Below are 18,931 nucleotides of genomic sequence, written 5' to 3' on the forward strand. Positions count from 1 at the left end.
GACCATATTCCAAAAGAAGGATCCAAGAGAAAAAAAGCATTAGCGAGCGGCTAACAGAATTAGGGCTACCGCTGTCTGAAAATACTGGTTAGCTGATTGGATAAACCATCTGTCTATCACCACCTAACCCGCCTCAAAACCAATGCAGATTGGCCCGGTCGTTTGGCTAACGGCTCCAAATTTTCTCTATCTCAAGATGCCAGACTGCTCTGCGAGTGGAAAACTGGAGCTCGCAAGATCAGGACGGTCTCACGAGGCTAGTAATACCACACTGTAAGAAATACTCTTTTACAAGTAAAAGTCCTGCATTGAAAATGTTACTTAAGTAAAAGTATGTAAGTATCATCAGGAAAATGTACTTAAAGTATTAAAAGTACGAAGGTGATGCAGAAAAAGCCTCACATTTTAGAAAGTGGAAAGTGTGGTATATTGCATGTTATATGGGTAGGAATCTTTAATGGGAGTTGTGTATGAGGAGGGACATGTAAGAGAGACGGAAACGAGAGGATGGGAAAAAACGTGTGGTTGAATGCAGCTACCCAATAAAGAGGTTATGCTAGATAACAGTGAATCACGCTCGTTATTTATCAAATAACACAACATGGTGTCAGAAGTGCTGTTATACTAAGCCTAAAATGGGAGACAACGGTCTGCCGGGAAGGAAAGAGGAAAAGGAGAGATCGGTGAGCAAGACCAATGAGTGAAAGTGAAGACAAGCAGAGCAGGAACAGAGCTAGCACAATGGCTAACACACCCGGTGCTTCGTTTAGCATCCAGCCACCGGAGCCCTTTGATTTTTCCAAACCACACGAGTGGACGAATTGGATTTGAGAGATTCCGCCAAGCAAGCAATTTACCAGCAAGCTCTGAAGATAATCAGGTGAATACTTTGATATATTGGGAGACGAAGCTGATGATTTGTTGAGAGGCTTGAAACTAAGTGATGCAGATCTGCGCTTGTACTCCAAAGTACGGGATGGTTTTCAGTTGTTCTTCGTGGTGAAAAAGAACGTTGTTTGTGAACGTGCACGATTTTTAACATGTGCAAGCAAGAAGCAAATGAGACTGTAGATGCATTCGTTACTGCCCTGTATGGCTTAGGAGAGCACTGCAATAATGGGACGCTGCATGATGAGCTAATCAGAGACAGGATAGTGGTCGGGCTGGCGGATATGCGGCTCTCTGAACGTATGCAGATGCAAAAAGACCTGGACCTGGAAAAATCCATTAACATGGTAAAACAATCCGAGGAGATCAAAAAGCAGCAAAACACACTGAGGAGTGAAGTCAGTGGTGTAAAGCAGACGGATGCCAGATCTGTGGACGGGGTGTTTAAAGGCAGACAGCACAAGGAAAAGGCTAAATTCAAAACCAAAAGCTGTGGAGCAATGCAACACAACGGTCAGAGCAAATCCCCAAAACGCTCTCATTGCTACAAATGTGGAGGCACTGCTCACCCCAAGCAGGCGTGTCCTTCTAACAATGCTAAGTGCTGTTCCTGTGGGAAAATGGGTCACTACCAGCATGTGTGCCTTGCAGGTAAATCTGTGCATAGATCATGATCCATGGACAGTTGATATAGGCATAATGAACAACATTATCATGTTCAAACTTGACTCCGGTGCAGGTGTCACTGTGGTTTCACAGACTGATTTTAATGACATTTTTTCTGACGCACAACAACCTGTTCTTCAGAAAGCTGAGAAACCTCTGTAATGTCCAGGAAGGATTCCACTGGATGTGTCAGGGTTCGCCAAACTGCAGCTAAGGAGAGGAGCCAAGCAGACTCTGCAGAAAGTCTATGTGGTCAAAAATCTGAGCACGCCCTTTGCCTGGGAAGCCTGCCATTGTAGCCCTTGGTTTACTCATCCGTGTGGACAACATAGAGATGTAGACCATAAAGGCATGTTACCATAAACTTTACAGTGATCTGGGTGTGATACAGCAACCGTATGCCATCAAGCTTAAACCAGGGGCGGTGCCATTTTCTGTGAAAACCCCCAGAAGAATTCCTCTACCATTGGTAGGCAAAGTCAAAGAAGAGATCCAGCGTATGGAAAGACTGGGCGTTATTAGCTGTGTTGAGGAGCCAACTGATTGGTGTGCCGGCATGGTGGTCGTGCCCAAGAAGAACAGGGAGTCTGTACGCTTGACTGGCTTGAATGTCTATGTGTGCCGTGAAAAGTACATTCTGCCGTCGGTAGAACAGAGCCTTGGAATGCTTGCTGGAGCAAAAAAGTTCAGCAAACTGGATGCCAACATGGGGTTCTGGCAGATCCCGCTCACGGAAGAATCAGCCAAATACACCACATTCATTACACCCTTCGGAAGGTTCCATTTAATCTGCCTTCCTTTTGGTATCTGAACACTTCCAGCGCATGATGGCCGAGGTTACTGAGGGGCTGGAAGGAGTGGTCTGCCACATCGATGACATGTGGGGGCAGGACCAGGAAGAGCATGATGCTCGACTCCATTCTGTGCTGCGGAGGCTGGAGAAAGCAGGTTCCTGGGTCACATCGTCACGTCCGAGGGCATTCGCCCTGACCCAAGGAAGACTGAGGCCATCATGGAGATGAAGGAGCCCGGAAACGTCGGCGAGTTGAGGAGTTTTCTCGACATGGTCAATTAGCTGGGAAAGTTCATTCCCCAGCTGGCAGGAAAAGACAAACCACTCCGTGACCTCCTCTCTAAAAAAACTGCTGGGTCTGGGGTGTGGATCAGGCAACAGCGTTCAAATCACTGAAGAGAGCCCTGTCTTCTCCTCCTGTCCTCGCTATTTATGACCCGAACAGAGACACCAAATTTCTTAAAGTCACAAAAATGTCAAGCAGCAAAAAAGCATTAAATCATTTAAATGTCAGGTTGGTTGTTTTCTCAAACTTCTAGTTTCATACTTGTGTCTATTTCGACAGCATGCAGGTGGATTTTGTTCTGTAAGACACTCTTACCTTGGTATCTGAGCAGGACTGATCCACCCTGAGATCTCCGGCTGTGGAAGCGGATGGAGATCTGATTGCTGTGGCTGCGTACAACCAATCCCCTCATCAGGATGGACTCATTGGCCAGCATGGTGTTCTCCATGTGGCCCACATCTTCAAACACCACCTTGTCTCCCTCAGATAGATTCACATTCATCACCTGACAGAAAGCAGAGTAAGAATTAGACCATTTATGCGTCATATAAAAAAACAACAACAAAAGATCCAGATTCTGGGATCTCGAGTCTCTCAGGACCAAAAAAAAAATGACTAGCAGCTGATGACCTGTTCTGCACAGAAATCACAGAGGAGCAGATTTACCAGCCTGTCCACTCCGCTCGGCATCAGCCAACCTGCTTTCTGCCCCCTCACAGCGAGGGAAAACTAATCACTGCCTACACATCTTCCGCCGCAGGCTAAAAGCATCTCTTCCGACTGCACCTTGGATAAATAAAAAATGTACAGCTGCACTTTCATATGGCTTTTTGTAGTTTGGCTTATTTGCTAATGTACTTGCACTTCTTGTTGTCCGGAGTTTGTACCTTCAAGATTGAAAGCACTTCATTGGAAGTCGCTTTGGATAAAAGCGTCAGCTAAATGACATGTAATGTAATGTCATGTACTATGGAAATGCCATTGCTGTTTTCATTGAGTTTGAGCAATCTGCATACATTGATCGCCTGATTTACTAACACAGCATCTCATTACACAGTCAGTTCCTGGACTAGTCTATATCAACAAAACTTTAATTTACGGGATTGTCCGTCACCTTCCTCTTTCTCTGTGTTGGCATTCTAAACTCTGGTGGATTTGTGAGGACTATGGTTAACTGCTCCACAGATCTCTGCAGGGTAAATCCAGACAGCTAGCTAGACTATCTGTCCAATCTGAGTTTTCTGTTGCACAACTAAAACTACTTTTCAATGTACACATGTTCCAACAAAACAAGTTCCTTCCTGAGGCTATTTTGCAGAGGCACGGTTGCTTAATGTGGCTCGGGAAAAAAGGAAGCTTTGGACCAAACCACTGTGAGGCAAGGGAGAACCGGCCCATCTCAGCTCAACTCAAACCAGCCGATGGTTTCGCTGCGACTCAGCTGGTCGAGTCTCCAGAGGCTGGTTTTAGAATGTCTAGATGTCACCTGTTTCAACAGCCAATAGGGAAGTCAGCTGGTAAAGTCAGCTATAAACTATAGAAATAAAATTATTCATAATCCATTTTATTTTTATGTTACAAACAGCTAGCTAGTCGAAATGGCAGAGTTTTAGGCCGGCCACACACTGGCTGCGTGGCGTGAGCGTGGCATTTGTGTTGCGTGTCAGTTGCGTGGCGGCTGTGTGGATTTCTCTATGTCTTTGCACACCAGCACAGTAGCCTTGTCTGTACACATGTATGTTTCCCATTGATTTAATGCACTCAAGCAGTAGTATACTTCATGTTAAACATTAATATACTGATTACAGCAAAGACAACATTGGCAGTATTGAAGGCAAAATAGGCTACAGAATATCTCGTTCTGTATTGACAGGTGCAATATTTAATTACTTATTATAATTTCTTTTAATTACATTTATATCTGCATTCATGTCAAAACCTAGAGACTTTCAAACATCAAACAACATGTCATTTATTAATATGTATTCATGTCAAAATGACATATAAACATCTTTTCCTATTCTATTTTGCCTGAACACACTTGCGTGTCGCGTGAAAAATAGGCGTTGGTTCTATTTCTAGTATGCACGCATTTCGCGCCTGAGATGTGCATGTCACGCTCTAATCTGTTAACATGGGAGCCAAAATCAAAATGGATGTGTCACGCAGCTGACACGCTCACGCTAGTGATGGTCAAATGAAGCTTCGCGAACCACTGTCTTTATTTTCTGAGCTCACTAGATGGCGCTCTCTGTTCAAAGAATAAGGTTAAAGGAATGGCAATTCAGTGTGTTTTCAACCCTTTGTTTAACAGGGAGCGCCATCTAGTGAGCTCAGAAAATAAAGACAGTGGTTCGCGAAGCTTCATTTGACCATCATTAACCCTTGTATTGTCCTTCGTGTCACGTGAAGTTGTTTAGTTTATTTAACGCATTCAAGTACAGTGCTCTGGACCCCGAAGGACAAGGCCCCTGCCACTTCACGTGAAATGTCATCACATAGTACGCGAGGGTCACCAGGGACCCGAAGCTCAACGCAAGGCCAATACAAAACATCCCAGTGACCCAAAGGACAACATAAAGGATAGCTCACGCCACGCACCCAGTGTGAAGCCGGCCTTACAGTGCGGATCCACTTAGCGACACGACTGAAGCGTGGTGACACGACTAAAGCGAGGTGACGCGACGCCTCCCCTCATTTGTACGTTGATGGGCGTTCTCTTAATACATCAATGGTTGATGCTCCACGCCCTTGACCGGCAGCTGATTGGACGAACGCGTCACGTGGGTCTGGCTACTACTGAATTTCAAAAGCAACCATAATGGCGGCTCGTTCGGAATACAATCTCATATTTTAGGAAAATAGTTCACCGAAACATGTTTCTGAAAATATTTTAAGCGAGAAATAGGCCATACAGTTGCTGAATCTGTCTTCATTTCATATCGACAAAGGTCAGTTTGAAAGATTTTCATCAGATTTTAAGAGGCGGCGAGCCAAGGACCCGCGAGAGACTTCCCCCAGTGCTCTACTTGGATAGTTGCGTCGCATTCAACAGATTAATTTGCATAAAGATGGGCATCGGCCAGCTTTTTTGATGCCCAGCATTTTTTCAAATGCAGTGCCATCTGAACTGGGCTTAAGTGGACTTTGTTTTATCTACTGTTTCCAAGGTAAATAATGATAATAATAATTATTCCATAGTTATTTTGGCATTATTTACACTGTCATAGACTTATGTTTGCATTATTGTTTACTTTTTGTAACCCAGTTTATTTTCTTTCCTATTTGTACATAGTTATGTTGGTTTATCTTTGTCGTAGTTGTACTTCTGTGTTTATCTCTTTGTACATTGTTCTAGGCACTGTGTGTAAATTGATTGAGAGCGAGTGAAAACCAGAGTTTAATCCCTTGCATGCTTTAACAAATACTATGAAGAATGTGTGTATTTAGTTTTGATTACAGAGCACCAAGAGTGACCATATCAGAAAGTAATGCTGTTAACTAATCATATACAATGCCAAACACAGAGCCTCTGTCTGCCTGCTGCAGCAACACATATGTAAATGCCACTATTTATATAATATGTATTTGCCACCATGGCCATTCCATCAGAATTACACCCAGCAACAGCAGTTCAACACATTATTCTGGATAATTTCAAAAGTGGCATAAAGGCTCTCTACAGTTTATCCATTGAGGGGCAGCCATTATTGTTGCCACACCGTGCACATCAGACAGTGAGAAAGCAAATCAGAGAGCTGTCCTATTATATAAAATGACTTCAGGGTACAGAAGCGCCAGCCTGCATGGATTAAATTGACATCTGAAGCTTTTTGCACTTACAATTTGTGAGGAAGGGGTTATTACTTGCACAGTTCAAGGACTTGTTTGCACTTAAACCTAGTGAAAAAATAAATAAAAAATCAGCACTCTGGTGAAGTGAAGTGAAGAAGGTTGACCTGAGACATTCGGTAGGTAAGCCTGACCTCGGTGGTTCAAGCAATGTCTGTGAAGAGAAGTGCAGCCAACGACAAACATTTTATCATTAACAACATATCATCAGCATGTATCATAAGAAACAGCGTTGGAAGTCTGCTCGGGCACAAATCAAAAGAAGAAAAAAAGAAGAAGCCGAAAGGACAATGTAGAGCTCAGTGATTACACTGCAGATAGGCCTGATAATTGTCAGCTTGTCTCCTTCGTTGACAGCACGTCTGGTGAGAATTGCCGCTTTTATAAGCCTTTATCTTTATTCAGGCGTTAAAAGGAAGGGGGAGTCTTGTCTTCATGTGGCCCTCCCTTAGATCATATCAACTGCCTCCTATCTCACCTAGCTGGGGGAGAAATGCACAGCTCTCCTGAGGGAGTCTGTAGTGGTGTGTATCCACCGTCAGAACACAAAAGTGTCAGTTAACAGTATATTTATATTATATGAACATCCAAACCAGACGCCAGGCTATTTAGGGGTGCAACAACAATTGTGATTGTATAGGTTAAGTAGAATAGAAATAGTATAATATTATTATACTCTCTGCTCCTCACCACGGGGCTTCACAGGTGCTGCAAGCAAATCACTCCGCCCAAGTAGCAGAAGTAGCAGTGCTTCGCCTTGAGAATATAGTTCCCAGTATGAATACGGTTAGAAGGTGACTGTGTCTCATGTGACGTTGTTTTTTGTACACCCTGTGACTATACAAATCACAACATGTAAATAGGAAAATGTTGGTGTTATTTTTAGAGATGTACCGATACTGGTATCGGTATCGGCTCCAATACTGCCCAATACTGTATAAACTAATCTGTCTTTCGGTATCGGTATTTCCCGATACCGAAAGACAGATAATAAGTTTATGCACCGATCCGATACCACGTAATTAAGACCTAAAGAAAATCTACGTTAAAGTAGTTTATTTATGTTCTTTTTCCGTTATAATTGACAAACTGGATAATAAAAGAAAGTTCTGTGGCATTCATTGTTTTTGTTTGTTCATGTTTCAGAAAGAGTTTAACCTGAGCCAGACCGACAACAAAGATAGAAATCATATCACATCCATACAGGCATAGTAGTATACAGCTGTTAAAACATAATAAAATATGATACACTGGTATCGGATCAGTACTCGGTATCGGCCGATACGCAAGTTCAGGTATCAGAATCGGTATCGGGAAGCAAAAAATGGTATTGGACCATCTCTAGTTATTTTGTCACTTATTGGGAGCAGTAGGCTAATTGGAGCCGGTTACCTCCAGGATCTGTGCTAACTAGGCTAGCGGTGGGGGCGTCAGACAGAGTTACGACACACACGGAGATGAGAAGGGTATGTATGGACTTATCTGACTCTGGGGGATACGGTGAATAAGACAAAGTCCCAATAAGACGGTGTGTTCCTTTAAAGCTATAGTGTGTAGTTTCTATCGCCCCATGAAGAAATTTAAGTAATGAAACAAGACTGTCGGCGCATCCACATGATACAAGCCTTACGTGATCACGCACACGCCACGTGTGTGTGGGGTATATTGCAGTGTTCAGGAGTCTGATGGCCTGTGGATAGAAGCTGTTTGTGAGTCTTGTTGTCCGTGCTTTCACACTCCTGTAGCGCCTTCCTGAGGGCAGGGGTGTGAAGAGACTGTGTTGTGGGTGTGTGTTGTCTTTAATGATGTTGTGGGTCCTCCTGATGACCCTGGTGATGTACATGTCCTGTAGTGATGGGAAGGCTGCTCCACAGATGAGTTCTGCAGTTTTTATAACACGTTGGAGAGCCTTCCTGTCCCGCTCATGGAGGATCTTCCAATCCCTTAAAGGTAATTTATTATTTTTTTCAACCTGGACCCTATTTTTACATGCACTGGTGTCTAAGTGACTAATAATTGGTCTAGTATTGATCAAAAACGGTGTAACCTGCAGCCGTGAACTGGGCTGCAATGTAACCCTACAAGTGTTTTTTACGATGATAAAATCACTGTTTATTAAATGGAGTCTGGTGGGTTTGGCGATGGTGATTTTGGGGATGTTTTTATGTTATAAAAATCGTCTATCTCTGTAGGGATCCTTTCAGCCCGGTCTCATGGCAGTTCGTGATATGGTCACGTTATTGAATCTATTGAGTCGTGGACGGGACATGATAATGTAGTTTTTTTCGTATGGGGATTACAAATTTTAAAGCATATTTCGTGATAACAGAACGAGGACGGTAGCAAGTAGTATTGATAAGGCCAAAGTCCGCGCAGGGAGGTTGGTCGGGGTGGTGGATAGGTCAAACGACACAGGACTTTCACCCCGAAGACTGGGGATCGCGTCCCGCGTGTTGCAGTTCCTTTCCCCGTTCTTCTTTTCCTAACCACAACCGTCCAGTCTTTGTGGCGTTTCATTTCCCCATTGTTGTGTGCCCCATCGGCCCGGGATCGCGTCCCGCGAGTGGCCGCCCATCCCATTGTTGTGGCTGGGGTGTAGGGCTGGGTACCGAACGTCGATACTTTTATGGTGTCGAAAAAAATACTCCAATCCGAAAAATTCTTTATCTTTCGGTGCCAAATTTCGGTTCCAAAAGCGTCTGAGCACGTAAGCGCAACCTTATCTGTCCTCTCTGCATATTGACACGGAGCGGAGCTCCGACACGCACACACACACACACACACACACACACACACACACACACACACACACACACACACACACAGGAGAGGTGCGGACGGAGTAAACTGTCTGCAGTTTTGTTGAAGTCACAGAGAGTCCCGGTTGGTTTCAAGTGTGGTTACAGTTTTTTAAAACTTCACGCAGAAAGCGTTTGCTGCGATATGATATTAATGGCGAGCCGAAAGCGGTCGCGGTGCTGTTGACATTACACTTCCTCTTAGACAAGCAGCCACAACGGTGGTTTCTCTGCCCTGATGACTGACTGACAGGCTGAGCTTGCAAGGCAAGGCACTTTTATTAATGTTACTCTGAGTGAGCAGTTTTACCAGAATTTTTTAATTTTGATAACTGTTTTGATTCAAAATTAAGGTGGAAAATAAAAGCTTTGTGTTTAATGTATTTTTGTTGATGTTGAAATGGATTTTAAAACATATGGTATCGAAAAAAGTATCGTTAGGAATCGGTATCGAAACTGAGGTATCGAAATTGGCACCGGATCGAAAGATTCTGAACGATACCCAGCCCTACTGGGGTGTGGTGTTTCGTTTCCCCGTTGTTGTGTGCCCCTGCGGATGCGCCTGGGGATCGCGTCCCACATGTGGCGGTCCGTCCTGTTTCCTCGTTGTTGCGTCCCCCGGAGCAGGTTCGAAAATCGTGACCTGTACACGTTCAAAATTCGTGATGTGTACACAAAATAGACGTCAAAATCATGACCTGTAAACATATCAATAAATCAAATTAACGTGACTATTTCACGACCTGGCGTGAGACCGGGTTGATCCTTTCCATAATGTTGTCAGACACTTCGAATATTAATCAGAGCCTGTCAGTGGCAACACAAAGCACTTTTAGCAGACAAATAGAAGGTGTGCAATTGACCAACAATGTTACATTGTAGCCGACTGCAACGGTCTCGCTTAATACTGGATCAATGTCAAAGATTGTTGTTCCCATCAGTCACTTAGACACAAAAACATAGGTTGAAAAAGATGACAGCTGTGCAGCACATCATCAGCAACTGATGTTGTTTAAAGTTTTAGTGCGTAACTTTTTTTAATTAATGGATGTCTGTTACATTCAAGCCATTGCCAAATGAGTTGCTACAAAGCTAATTAAGACTATCAGTTCCACACAACTCTCTCTGTATTTCTCAGTATGGCTATGTTCAGAAAATGAACTGTATTTATTAAAATGGTGTCGTCCGGTGACTTTCCCGCGCAGAAAATCGAGCTAAGATAATTACCTCTTCTGAAGAGTCCATCATGGTTTTTTAATCCTGCGTTTCCTCCTTGGTTTCAAGCAACTGCTTGTATCTTGTGGATGCACCAACATTGTTGTTTTCCTTACTTAGAATTCCTCATTGGGGAGACAGAAACTATACACAATAGCTTTAAGATTGACGCTATGGAACCTAGGATTTCTCCTAGGCGCTTCGGCTCCTCCGCCCTTGCGTCTCTTCCTCGCATCTTTCTCTCACATCTTCTCAGAGGAGCTAAGACACTGGGGAAGAGACGCAAGGAACAGATGCGAGTGAGGGAAGTGAGGAGACACGTTATCATAATGAAAAGCACACTAATTTCTTCTTCCTGTCATTTCAGAACCTGCCACTCCCTCTTGCCTTCCAGTAGCCACTTTGCCTAACCTGCTCTGCATCACCCAATTACCCACCTGCTTCCCATTCCCTCTGATTAGATCCAGCACCGTATATACTGGCATATTCCTTTACCTAGTGCCAGATCTTTTGCATTACGCTAAGCGCTCCAGCATTCTATACATGATTCCTGATCCTGCCTGTCTGAACCTCGAGTTTCTAAACTCTGATTCACTGCCAGTTAGTTTGCCATCTGATCTTCTGTAATTTAGAAATAAACCTTTGTAAACTTTAAGAGTCGTGCTTCTCGGTTCACCTGATCAGTGTCAGCGATTGTTACAGGTTGTATTCGAGTTTTGTGTGAAAGAGGGAGCTGATTCTGAAGGTGTAGATTTTACCAGTCAATGTACAAATCAGTACAGTCAGCTTGATTGTGGAAACAAGCTTCTTTCGCAGGATTTCATGAACTCAGAGAATGAAGACTTTCAGTCCCAATATGGCCCTATAGTGTACACTTTTTTTAATCTGAAAAGCACACACAAAGTAAGCAGGCAAGTGTGTGAGCTGCAGCCGCCTGTCTATGTGTATGCAATGTTGAAATCGAGTATATGCACTCTGGGTGATAGGGAGAGGAGCTCAGACATTACTGGGAGCTCTAAATAAGTTTATTTATATAGTACCTTCAAGAGTCACTAGACTGCAGGCAAAAGTGGCCCAAATCAGTGACCAGGTCAGATGTCTTCAGAAGTAGTGTGAACACTCAAATCTTGCCGAGATCAGATTTTTTCTAATCAGATTTAGACCACTTCCATATGTGGTCCTGAATCAGACCCAGGTCTGATTTATTTTTATTTTTTTCAATGTGGCTGCAGTGTGAACAACCGAGGCGGATTTGATGCGACGTTTACGTTAATCTACATCGACATTAGTCACAATGCGCCGGCGGGAGTTAGCCCGAGACACAGACAGTAAAATTAAAAACTTAACTAGGCCTACAAAATGGAGAACAGTGACGGAGCAAGTCAATGGAGGGAGAGTGAGATGTTAGACCTAATGAGTGTATGGGGAGATACTTCAATTCAGTCAAAACTAGAGGGATCATACCATAATCGCTCCATTTTTTTAAAAATAGACACACAGACCTCAATTTGTCTCTCTTTCTCTTCATTCTTCTCCTCCTCAGCACCTGCTCATTAATGTTACGGCTGCCATTACACAAACATTTTGAAATAAAAGCGAAAATGCTTCCTTTATCCGTAACCTCCCTAACTTTAGTGCAACAGCGTGCTGCGTCTGATGTCATTGTTATTGTTCTTTTGCGCATGCGGGTCAGTTCGAAACCGCAAACAGTCCACACTGGAATCTGATATAGGCCACATTTTAAAAGGTAATGTGAACAGCCAAAGAAAAAAAAAATCTGATCTGAGCAAAAAATCCAATGAAGCATTAAGACTTGCGGTGTGAATGTAGCCAAAGTGCTTCACAATAAAAGACGAAAGTGCAAATAAAAGACAGGAGCCACAGTCATGAAATGCGGATTTCAAGCTGAAAACATGAAAAGAATATGATTCAACACTGCAGCCAGAATCCTGAAAAAAACTATGAAAATATGATCACATAACAGCCGTTCTGGCCTCCCTTCACTGGCTCCCAGTACAAGCTAGAGCTGATTTTAAGCTTCTTCTTTTAACATACAAGGCCCTGCATGGACTCACACCACCTTATTTATCTGAGCTTATTGCACCATATACACCGGCACGCTCTCTCCGCTCCCTTTATGCTGGTCTCTGGTCATTCCTCTAGTAAACCAAAAATCAGTTGGTTATAGACCAGGGGTCTTCAACGTATTTTAGGCCAGGGACCCCTTAGCTCAAAGAGAGACCGAGTAGTGACCCCCTACTGCATATATTATAAACAACTGAGTTGCATATTAAACTGGGCCGAATGGATGAAAAAAAATGGATATTATTTATACGTCATGTTTTAATGTTAAACATACATGTGGAAGGCACAGTGAATCTTTAAGCCTAACTGTATGGCTACCATAGTGGCTTCTATAGTTACCTATAGTAAGCTTATCTTCAATGTGTAATTTCTTTGTTGTTGTACAAATAGGCCAATATACTTTGCTATTACGTAATATGTTAGATTCACGTCGATGTATATTTTCAGATATATTTCATTAAATAAATGCCCCTCATCTGTAGAATGGCCTCCCATGTTACAGAAGCTCACTCAGTTGACATTCTAAAATCTAGATTAAAAACCCACTTCTACTCATTATATTACAGCCAACCATAACACACCATCCTTTCTGCATCCTTCACAAACAAACCTTTTCCACTTATTCTCTTATGTTGCTGGTTTTGTATTGTTTATTATTACTGCTTTAATGCTGTTAAATTGTCTAGCTGCTGTCTGTTGTTTGTGTTCCTTTAATTGTAAATTGCACTGAGACAATGTCAAATGGTGACATTACACCTTAAATACAATTTGATGTTTGATTGAATAAGACACTAAAACTAAACAAAAAGCAAGTCTAAACGAATGAGTCTTGAGCTGTCTTTTGTGACCCCCTGAAAGAATGACAAAATTATATAATTATGCTATATATTCCATACAAAAAACCTGGATGTGCGAGAAAGCTGTTTTCACACATACAGGCACTTTGCTTTTCGTTCCTCGCCTTAAAGGCACACTATGCAAGATTTGTACCTTAATATAACAGCTTCAAAGTCATTTTGATGGTAAACGAACTCGTAGTAGGGCGAATCATCCCGATAGAAAAGCAGGGGAGGGACAAAAACCAGGCAAAACCAGCAATGCAAGTTTGGGAGGTGGCGCCCCGCCAAATCTTCCGAGAATCCCAAATTGCTTTACTACTATCGGTTCTGCGAACATCCGCTATACCCGCCAGAATCTTTTGGACATCGGTGACCAGCACCAGAGATCTATTTCGAGTGTCTTTCATTATACGCACAACATCCCAGACGACATAGCGAGACCACCGGGCTCTCCATGGATTGTTGTCGGGTCTAGGAGACGTCGCAGACGGAGGAGGGAGAGGAAACATAAGCGAGTGTTATGCTAAGTCTAGCATAGCACACAAGCCACCTCTACCGAGCTTGTATCTCTCCAATGCCAGATCCCTGGTGCATAAAACGGACAACTTGGAATTACAACTCGCTGGAAATCGTTATGTTCGTGACTGCTGTGTTTTGATTATCACTGAAACCTGGCTTCACCCGGGGATACCCAATGCTAGCATGCAGCTAGCAGGCCGCACTCTGCTATGCTGGGACAGGACTGAGGACTCCGGTAAGAGCAGAGAAGGGGGGCTCTGTATGTACGTGCATGAGAACTGGTGTAATAACAGGACAATTATAGATAAACACTGTTCCCCTGACCTCGAGTACATGTCATCCAGTGACACCCCAGTGTATATCATCCTTATTTTACAAATTGGCATTGTGTTAGAAAGTTTTCTTTTGGTTTTAAAAAAATTTCACTTTATGAGTTTTTTTTAACATTAATATGAGTTCCCCTAGCCTGCCTACAGTCCCCCAGTGGCTAGAAATGGCAATAGGTGTAAACCGAGCCCAGGGGACCACTAAGGCCTAATATAAAAGCATCCAAAAAGCAGCATGTCATAGGACCTTTTAAATGTAAAATGAGGGAAGAATTCATGACTGTCATCACTTAAACCCACTCAATACTGCTTATATAATATACAACACATACAGTCCATTATTCAATTACAGTGTGCTCATTTAAAAGTGAAACTTTACTTGCAACCCACGTACGGTAAGAGTCCATCAAGCCTGAGCGCAACATGAATGACTCATAGTGTACGAGCTCAGCGGCCTCTGCAGCGTGCTTGTGTATAACAAGTCATAATGTGCCGTTAATGAACTCATGGACACAGCATCAGGATAATAGTGCGCTGAACAAAGGGCATCGCCAACTAATCACATTATGCCTTTAGCTCAGGGATAATAAAACACTTGAGGGAACATTGGGAGACGTAATCCAATTTGCCTTGGCACCAGTCCAGCTTCTTCTGTATAACTGTACCTCACATAACATAATCATGAGGGGTGAACACACGTCTGGAAAGAGCTATTACTCTGATAATATAATTGATCACAATACACTTTCAAATCTGAACCATTGGCTGCAGTAAATTGAGATGTCAACAAGTTCCAAAGTAAAACCTTTTGAAAGCTCTGGCATTGGTTATTGATGTCGTTTTTGTTGTACTGCAGTTGAGCTGAGATCACAGTGTGATTAGTGAACTGATTGCGGTTGACATGTCTGTCTATACTAAACAGTCCTGCACTCTTCTTCTAAAAATTGTCAATTCCACTTTCTGCAGTCCATTAGCTTCACCCTCTTATAAAAGCAGTAGAAATAGCACAAAAGCTGTGAAACACACATAAATTGTTAATTTGGTGTTTTAGATGCTGTGCCATATATTCTCAAGAAGAAGAAGGAGCATAAAACAAGACTAAGTATACAGCCCCGCCAGCAGCTCTGTAAGGCTGTACTTACTGACCTAGGGCCCGGTCTTGCACTCAGCGCAATTGCCTTTGTACACCGACGCATGTATCATTCCTATTTTGCACCCGACGCACAGTGGACTTTTCCCTCCACAGACGCACGTCGGTAAATTAGGGAATGTATTTGTGCTCCTGGGGGCGATTCAGCGAAAAGAGGAGGCGTGTTCAGGTGCAAACGTTACCTGGTGCTATTTCGCAGTTTCAGAAAACAATTCCGCCACAGACCAGGAAAAACCTGGTCTAAAGTCAGTGGCGCGTTATTCAGATGCTGTTTTAGGGGAGTATGCTTGGCCGTAATGTAGCGTGTGCACAACGTGCATACACCTTGCTTCTCATACATAATTACAGGGAAACATATTACTGAAAATACGCTTCAGGTGTTTGGATAGGTCAGGAGGAACATTTCCATGAATGATGGATGTGTTGATGACAAATGAGGAAATATTAGAGGATTTAAGGAGACGTGATGTTGAACTACAGCGGGATTGGACACTTGAGGGTCAGGGAGTGGCAATGCGCGATGCGGTCCTGGTGGAGCGGGTGGACGGAGATGGAGTGGGGGGAGGAGGAAGGGGCACAACAGGTGCAGGTAGTGCGTTTGGAGGCCCACGCTCCATGGCTGCAGCAATCCTCTCCAGACTTGAGGAGATGCGCCCGAGAGGCGATGGGAACAATCATTCCCATCCTACAAGGTTCTTATGCAATGCAAACGTTGTTCACTCCTCCAGGAAATAGGAAGGACCTTAGATAAACTTGCCTCCCTTAGCAACGGGAGATATTTATAGTCTGCTCAGCTCGTAGAACCCTTCAGTTTAGCTACGAGCCAGAAAGCTAACTCTATGCTAGTGTAGCAGCATAGAAATAAGGTTGTCTTGCTGCAGTTAATTGCGCCTGCTGACCACTAGGGCGGCAGTATATAAGTGCGGCCCTCCTTCCCCACTGATGAATCATTTCCGGGTCAGGTGTTTGTCTGTGCAGGTAATGCTCCGCGCTACTGCGCTTACTTCGTTTCGTTTTACTTCGTTTTCATTGTCCTCATGCTTAAAGCCTGTGTGTTCTCACTGCAGAGCAGCAACCGAGTGCGCCGTGCTCCGGTTTATTCCTTGGTTCTCTCAAGCGGTGGTAAGTGTTCCCTCTCTCTCTCTCTCTCTCTCTCTCTCTCTCTCTCTCTCTCTCTCTGTGTGTGTTAAACCGAATGCTATCCTGTAGCTAATGCTAGTGTGGTCACAGGTAGATGTCCGCTGCCGTGTGGGTCTTTCTCTCCCTCCCTCTCCCTGTGCAGGTTTGACTTTGAAAACAGGTATGCTACCTTAAATCTAGCCCCCAAAAGCCTTGATTAATGTAGCTTAGCCATGCTAATTTTATGTTTATTGACAGGGAACGCTCATCAGCTGGTCGAAGTCTACAGGTTGTGATTCACATGACTCCACCACCAGCTGATTGGGGCCGCTTCTGTTTTGTCTGCCGCTGCTTTCTTGGCAGCTTTGTCTCTGCTGCTAAATGCTGCTAAATGTACAGCTTTGTCTGCTGTTTTACCTACGCGGCTTTGTCAGCTGCTGTGTCTCGGTTGCTAACTACACAGCCTACTCTCTGCTGCTAAATATACGGCTTTGTTTCTGCCGCGAACTACACAGCGTGTCTACTGCTTGGCTACTTGGTTGCTGGACTTTGGACTACAGTTGGCTTGCACGGTGGATTGCCGACACCAGACTTTTAACCTGTTTAGTTTTTTAATTTTAGCCGAATGAGGAGTTAATCCTTTAGTTTGTATTATTTTGTTTTGTTTTCTTTACTTTTATCATTTGAATTAAGTAAATTGTTTTCTTTACTTTATTGTTTGGATTAAGTAAATTGTTTTGTTAAGCTGATTTTGTGAACCATTTCCTGTTTTAGGTTGTGTGTTTTGTTGTTCATTTTGGGGTTAATTAATTCAGTTGTAACCTCTTTTTGTTTGTCCTTTCCAGTGGCTGCAGGCTGGGGGTGGTGCTGGTGACGTGGGTGGTGGTGGTGGTCTTCCTTCTCGTGTGCCGTGTTTCCTTGGATTTGGTGATATCACTGTGTGTCTGGGTGAACCCTTTTACTTTAATTTAGTTTTATTAATTCTCCTTCCCCTTCACCTGCTCTTCCCACCAGTAGGCCTCAGCCCCTGATTAGGTTTTCTTTTTCTTATTTGTGAATTTGTGAATGCTAAATTTTATAATATACAGTACAGGCCAAAAGTTTGGACACACCTTCTCATTCAATGTGTTTCTTTATTTTCATGACTATTTACATTGTAGATTCTCACTGAAGGCATCAAAACTATGAATGAACACATATGGAATTATGTACTTAACAAAAAAGTGTGAAATAACTGAAAACTGTCTTATATTTTAGATTCCTCAAAGTAGCCACCCTTTGCTTGTGAATCTTGTGAAAGAAAAATGTGGATCAATGGGGGTTGTTAGTTCTTACAATAAAACAAACAAACTAAATGACACAGAAATATGTTGGCAAGGGATGCGTGTGTTGTGGGAATGAGGCCTTTAAGGAGCTGGGATGACATAAAGGATTTTGTGCCATTCTCCAGTGACATAAGTATTTTTCTGAGGACTTTTATGAGGAATTGTGGAATTACTAGTAAGTACCATTAGATGAATTAAAAGTATATTATCCAGGCAATACAGATTATGGCTTTGATTAAAAAATATATATATTATGTAAAGACAAAATTGACCATCTCTATAAGCAGCGCAATGGACAGTTCCTGAAAACCAAATGAGTTAAGCTGTGTATACTTAAAAGTGCAATCACTTGTACAAAATCCTCTATACTGAACCGAGGACTTCCAATATGGCTGCCACAGGGTGTGTTACACTACCAAAAAACCCTCTATTGAAATATAGTCCTCTTTATTCCATCATGTAACAAACATATTTACATACAGAATAACTAAATCCTTATAAAAACTCTGATATCATGCAGCGACGCAGCAGAGAACAGAGCACACTGTGTGCTGTGGTGTAAAGAGAAAAGCCTCTCTGACATCCATTTACTTTATAAAAAAGCAACAAAAGAGAGCTGAATAATTCAACTGGCACTCCCTCATTAAATATAAGCTGACAACTTTGGGGGACAGCATGGAGGATGACAGCAAAACAGGGACAGATGGAACCCTGGGATATGGTGTTGAGTAATGGATCAAAGTCTGTTTATACGTGTGTGTGCGTGCATGCGTGCGTGCATGCGTGCGTGCATGCGTGCGTGCATGCGTGCGTGTATGTGTAGAGATGAGTGAAAACAAACTACAGCAACACAAAGAGAGATGGAGAGAAATGAGGGGGAGCTCCACTGTAATGCAAAATCATAGGCACGTTACACTGTTGTATTATATATTCTCCTGTTCTCCTCTGAGACTCTTTGTTGATCTTGCTTTTTTGTGTGATGCATGCAGAAAGCCAGGCCCAGCAGAGAATAAGAGGACTTTATACCTCTAATTGCTCTCCTCCTTGAAAACATCACACTTCCTCCATCC

The 18,931-nt window shown here is 43.1% G+C and overlaps 1 protein-coding gene across 3 annotated transcripts in view; it reads right to left on the reverse strand.

The window, feature by feature from the left end:
* sez6b (seizure related 6 homolog b) overlaps positions 1-18,931 on the reverse strand; it is a 327,905-nt gene that overhangs the window by 128,210 nt on the left and 180,764 nt on the right. For all 3 annotated transcript variants that reach the window (XM_039778005.1, XM_039777999.1, XM_039777990.1), the window contains exon 4: positions 2,949-3,138. In XM_039778005.1, the coding sequence (XP_039633939.1) occupies positions 2,949-3,138 (190 nt within the window). The remainder of the gene's footprint in view (positions 1-2,948; positions 3,139-18,931) is intronic.

The sequence above is a fragment of the Perca fluviatilis genome, chromosome 2 (genome assembly GCF_010015445.1).
Source record: "Perca fluviatilis chromosome 2, GENO_Pfluv_1.0, whole genome shotgun sequence".
Lineage (NCBI taxonomy): Eukaryota > Metazoa > Chordata > Actinopteri > Perciformes > Percidae > Perca > Perca fluviatilis.